Source organism: Metopolophium dirhodum, chromosome 1 (genome assembly GCF_019925205.1).
Source record: "Metopolophium dirhodum isolate CAU chromosome 1, ASM1992520v1, whole genome shotgun sequence".
In the NCBI taxonomy this organism is placed as follows: domain Eukaryota; kingdom Metazoa; phylum Arthropoda; class Insecta; order Hemiptera; family Aphididae; genus Metopolophium; species Metopolophium dirhodum.
This window is the reverse complement of record NC_083560.1, coordinates 108846392-108852391: the sequence shown is the minus strand read 5'-3', so window position 1 is coordinate 108852391 and position 6000 is coordinate 108846392. Positions and strand designations below refer to the sequence as shown.

Sequence of the window (6000 nt, the reverse complement as noted above, 5' to 3'; positions counted from 1 at the left end):
ACGTCGCTCAGTTTGTCGCGAAATTGTGCTCATCAGCGATGCCGTAGAAACTTTGTGGAAAAGTTTTAGAAGCTTCTTACAATTTTACAAATTATAATTTCTGAAGGAAATAAATGTTGCTTCTTACTGAAGAATTTAAAGTAAATTATTATCATTCACATTTTGATGTCATTCAATTCAATTGAACACAAACACACGTGCCTAGAGTTAGAGTTAATGATTTCTACGGATTACTTTTGTTTGTGTTCCTTATGTACTTAAATACACTTCAACTCAATATATTTAAACAAAACACATTGAATTATTCATTGTAATGCATTTTGCATTATGCCACTCTTAGTCATTTTTTTACACTACCACATCACTCTTTGTTGACATTATGTGTGAGCATAATTAATAGGACTCTGACGTTGACACTTCTGAGAACATCAATAATACACCAATATATGCGCTACAAACATGTACCTATTACACAACGATTAATCAATTTCAATTTTGTAAAATAAATCATAAAACCTTGTTACTTCGTAACCATGCCAGAAGTATAGGTTAGAGAAAACGCTCCCGACAGAGATCCTCAGTTGCTGCCGAGGAGAGTGAATGCATTTTGTCGCCGACGGAAATGTGGACAGGAGGCCATACAACCCACCGCCTGAAACGGTCAACGAAGTCGCAGTAGTGTTTGTCGGTGATGACGGTCAACCGCCAACAAACGTCGTTCTGGTCATTCACGACCGGAATCCGATTGACCCGCAATATCGTCGGCTACAGACCATACCAGCCGGCTCTTCAAACGCGGATCCAATGCTGTATCCCCCTACTTTTTCCACGAGGAGAGCTCGGTCGGCATCAACGCTTGCTACAAGAGGGCCCTCGCCGAACACCTGTTCGCAATCGGAACAGTATCAAGGAGTATACTTGCTATCGTCTTGCTATTCGTTACAATGGAAACAACGACACAATCATATGAGTTTATTGCATATTGGTCGATTTCTGTTGCAACAGTCTGTGGGTGATCATTACGTTCGATAAGTACATCAGATGGTATCAAGCTGAGCTTTTCGCCGAATCGTATCAGGGACTTGTGGATCACATCAACCAACAGCTCCAACTCGACGCACCCGTGGCGGGCGTCGGTCGTAGGATGATTTTGCCATCGTCGTTCACAGGCGGTCCCTGTGTTAACACCGTGTTTTGATTTTTTTTGTAAAACTTTATGTTTTAAATATTTTTGATACATACATACATAAATGTTGTTTTCAGTTTCATAAATTCGAGGTACGTTAGCCCACCAGAAGCCATTTGAAGGTTGTTTTCGTATAAACTACACGACATCGATCACACGGTAGTTGGACAACGTGTACTTTGCACGTGGACAGGAACTACAGAGGGTACAAAACAACGCTCTACCTCAACAAAACTAACAGCGTTCTTCGCGCTCAACGTTGATGCCCGACAGTATCTGTACCACGAGATACCGATACATTACACTTGGCAAGCATCGTCAAAAGAGTGGAGACTGCGGCGTAGACAGGCACCTCGCGAGACGTTAGCTCGGATGTACGTCGTCAACCCACTAGATAGAGACCGTTTTCATCTACGACTGCTACTCTTAAATAGAAGAGGCCCGCGGCCTTTCCGAGACTTGAAGACGCAGCCGTTGCGTTGGGATTGTTGGAAGACAACGAAGCGTGGCGGACGTGCTTGACAGAATCATCGTCGTTGGACACAGCCATTCAACTGCGTTATCTATACGTCACGGCATGGGCGTCACTAGAGTCCAAATTCTAGGGTAGCAAAGTTTATTTTTAGAAAGTGAAAAAATAATTTTTTATAGGTTTAATCGTTATTTTGTACAATAAAAATGCATATGTATATTTAAAATTTTGATTGAACTATATTATTTTTTTTAACTGTTACATTAATTAAAAACAAATTATATACATTAGAAAACATTAGATACAAACATATATTAAATGTATCAGTACTCAAATATTTATTTTAAATTAATTCGACGTTTGTTGTCAGCACAAAATTTGTCGATAACTGCATCTTTATTTACTTCTTTATCTTTATGTATATACAATAAACCTAAGTCACTTAATCTTGTTTGGCCCATGGTTATTCTTAAGTAATTTTTTAATCTTCTTAAGCACGAAAAGCTTCTTTCGCACGATGCACTGTTCATTGGTATAGTCAAAAATAATTTAAATACATCTACTAATATAGGGAAACCACTCCCAACTTCAACTTTTTTTATATATGCTAATTTATTTTCAAAGTTAACTTCTTTTTTCAAACTGATAAACATTCTATTGAAAATAATTATTTCAGACTTCAATTCATTTACATCAAATCTATATACTGCACTAACTTCCTGAATATCAGATAAATCAGGATTCTCATTAACTAAAATGTTGTTTATTGAGTTTAAAATCTTTAAATCATTTTCATTAAACTTGTCTTTTATTGCTTGTGTGATTGTGTCAAGAATTAAATAATACATTTCTATTCTATAAAAATCCTTGACATCTGTAAACTCTGGATGAATTGAACCACCACCAATTTTTTTAACTGGTAAACTTCTTTTGCGAGGCATCTTAGGTGATAGGAAATCATAACTATTGACTATCTCTTGCGTGACCTTCCAAATTTCATTAAATGCATTTTCAGAGCGATACTCATTTAATTCATCAATAATTTTCTGTGACATAATATTGACTGTGGCATAATTTATCGATGGAGATTGTAAATACTTTGAAAGTATATTAGTTTGTTCCATTATTTTATTTAAAGTGTACAAACAAAATACAAACTGAAATGTCTGAATATTATTCAATAAACTACTAGCATCTGATCCATGTAAAGAGTCATTTTCTGAAATTGTTTCTAATGTTTTTAGTATAACTGGCAATGTTTTAATAACTGCTTTTATTGATTCTATGCGGAAATTCCACCGTGTGTCACTTAAGGATTTTAATTTATTTTTTCCATTAGAAGATGTTTCTAACATTATTTGTTCAAAAATACTGTATCGTTTTGATGAAGCACCTATAAATGAATACAATGATTGAAGAGTACCAAATGTGTTTCTCACATGAGGTATTACTTTAGAAAGATCTACAAGACATAGGTTAAGAATATGAGCGTAACAATGAACGTATACAGCTAGTTTATTTTCATCACGAATTCTTGCCTGGACCCCACTGTAAGAGCCACGCATTGATGCAGCGCCATCATAACATTGGCCTCTTATGTTGTTAATACTCAAACCATTTGATAAGATTACTTCTTTTATTAAAGTAGTTAATGACTCTCCATCTGTTGATGCTGTTCGATAAAATCCTAAAAATACTTCATGAGGTTCCAATGTTTTCGAAACATATCTTACACATACTGACACTTGTTCGTGTCTAGCAAGATCTTGCGTTTCATCTACAATTATGCTAAAAATAATGGCTTGTTGAATATCATTAATAATAGAGTCCTTGATATTTTTTCCCATATAATTGAGAAACATATTGGTGTAAGGAACACTAACATAACGAAAAGTTTTCTCTTTTTCAATAAAGAAACGATTTATAATGGTATTATCTTTAGCTCTCAAGTTTAATAATTCTAAATAATTGCCCTTATTTAATGATGATTCATCCTCACGATGACCTCTAATACCAATCCCTTGTCTTCCACAAAATAGTAGACTGTCAAGAAGATTTGATAAGTACATTCTATTTTCTGCTAGTTCATGTTGGTGGTGATTATCAACTTTATCAGCTACACTACCACTGATAAATGATGCCTTGTAGCTATTTACTTTTAAAGTTGAATGTTTATGAGATAAACTTTTTTCATGTTTGTTAAATGCAAATGTGGCTTTAGACCAAGTGCAAAAGCCTCCATCAATAAAACTTGAATCAGAATTATTTGGAGGAAAAGCACGACAGTTAAAGCAGTAAGCAGAATGAGTAGAAGGACTGTACTCTAACCAATTATAAATGTTGTACCACCTTTGGAGAAATTTTCTACCATTATGAGATAAAAATTCAATATTTATTGGCTGGTATGGTCCCGTATTCAAACTTAACAATTTATATGCAATATTAACACCTTTGGCAGGATCACGATCATATAAATTTGTATCCAATACCACAGAGGTATCACTTTGCTCTAAAAAATAAATTTAAAAACTTATTTTAATTTAATATTAGCAAAATTAATAAATAAATAAATAACAAATCATTTTAAGTTAAAGAAATAGGCGCCAAATGTGTTATTCAACAAAACTGATCAATTTTTTATAATCTTAATACAAATAAATAACTAAAATACTACATAATATATACATGCATTGAATGTTTATATATTTAACTACATTATATATAAAGCATTAACTACTAGTTTAGTAAAGCAGTTAGGTAATGCATGAAGTTACACAATTGATTAAGTAATACAGTTTACACATATTTATAGAAAAACGCCACTGTCCACTGGTATTGTACTTTATTAATAATTTACTTAACACTGAGTAGTGGGTACTTACCCGTTACATTATTATTCATACCTCAATAACTATTTGCACATAAATGTCTAACTAGCAAGTTATGTCCACAAAAAAAAAAACCTGGATAGGTAAGTATATCCAACGACCAACAACAATGACACAAACGACAAACAAGTTATAATATAACAAGTTTCTGCAATTGTACCAGTAGATTCTATAGCTGTTATTGTAACTGAAGTTGAGGAACTTGCATGTAATAGATCATCAGGACAGGATTGTTCAATGAATGTTTCTGATTGTACATCTAACAAAATAAACAAATTAAACATAAACAATTTAATATTAGTACATAATACATTTTAGTATAATTAGTTATAACACAGAACAGTATAAAGTATTTTAGCAACTTACCATTGCTGACGATTGTATCATTTGTTTCATCTTTGCCAGGAGATGTCGATTTTTTAGTGAAATATTGGTGTAATGTTTTTTTTGTTTTTGTTATTTTACCCATACTGTTCTAAACAGAACAATAGCGTTTTTCAAAAATTAAAAAATAGATAATAATCTTTAAGCTTTTGAAATTTTAAGCACGAGTCCAAAATTCACAATTTACACTGTAAGTCTGTAACAATAATACAGAAACAACAAACGAGACAGCTCAAGCATAACGCTCGGGCAATCATATGAGATAGAATATAGATTATTGATAACAAGACGTATTGTATGAAAACCGCTCTTTTGATCTAGCATATATGACACACGGGTCACGGACAATAGCCAATCAGAAAATATCATGATAACTGGCTAACCTTTTCGTTTTAGAACTTGATATGACGTATATTATATACACCACGGTTAAAGATATACTTTATATATCAGCTATATACTATATTATCTTTAACCGTGGTACACGCTATCACTGAGATAGATAAGTATATTCTTATCTATCTCAGTGCACGCTATTTAATCGTCCGTATTGGACTTATCACAAAATATTATTATTTTGAACATAATCACAATAATATATAGTATTATAGTCTATTTTTGTACCCACTTGAAAAAAACATCGATTATACTGTTAAAATCTAAGATTTTATTTGGGGTAGCAAAACGATACCCTTGCTACCCGAAAAAAATGTCTGGGGTAGCAAAGATACCCCTCGATACCCCTTAGTGACGCCTATGCGTCACGGTACTATTGTTTTGCCATCCCGCGGACGCCGCGGACCTGTACCGCGATGGAAGACTTCAATCAGCGCTTCCAAAACGTCGACCGCGCGAGGGCATGTCTCAAAGCAATCGGAGACTTACTTCGTGCACGCGGAAAATCTCTCAACGACTACCCAATCCAGACGACGATCTACTGGAACCGGATCAAGACGACCAAATGTTCGGTGCAATAGACGCGGTTGTTGCCTGGCAACAACGATTGCGCGACTTGAACGACGAACAGCGAACGGTGTACGATCGAGTGATGGCGGCCGTTGACGACAACC

The 6000-nt window shown here is 34.5% G+C and overlaps 1 protein-coding gene across 1 annotated transcript; it reads right to left on the bottom strand.

Moving 5' to 3' along the window:
* Nucleotides 1-1996: 1996 nt before the first annotated feature.
* LOC132949619 (zinc finger MYM-type protein 1-like) lies at nucleotides 1997-5015 on the bottom strand. Its single transcript, XM_061020602.1, has 4 exons — nucleotides 4913-5015; nucleotides 4707-4805; nucleotides 2848-4167; nucleotides 1997-2721 (listed from the first exon to the last, which is right to left on the bottom strand). Exons 1-4 carry the CDS (start codon nucleotides 5013-5015, stop codon nucleotides 1997-1999), a joined length of 2247 nt encoding a protein of 748 aa, XP_060876585.1.
* Between the last annotated feature and the right edge of the window lie 985 nt (nucleotides 5016-6000).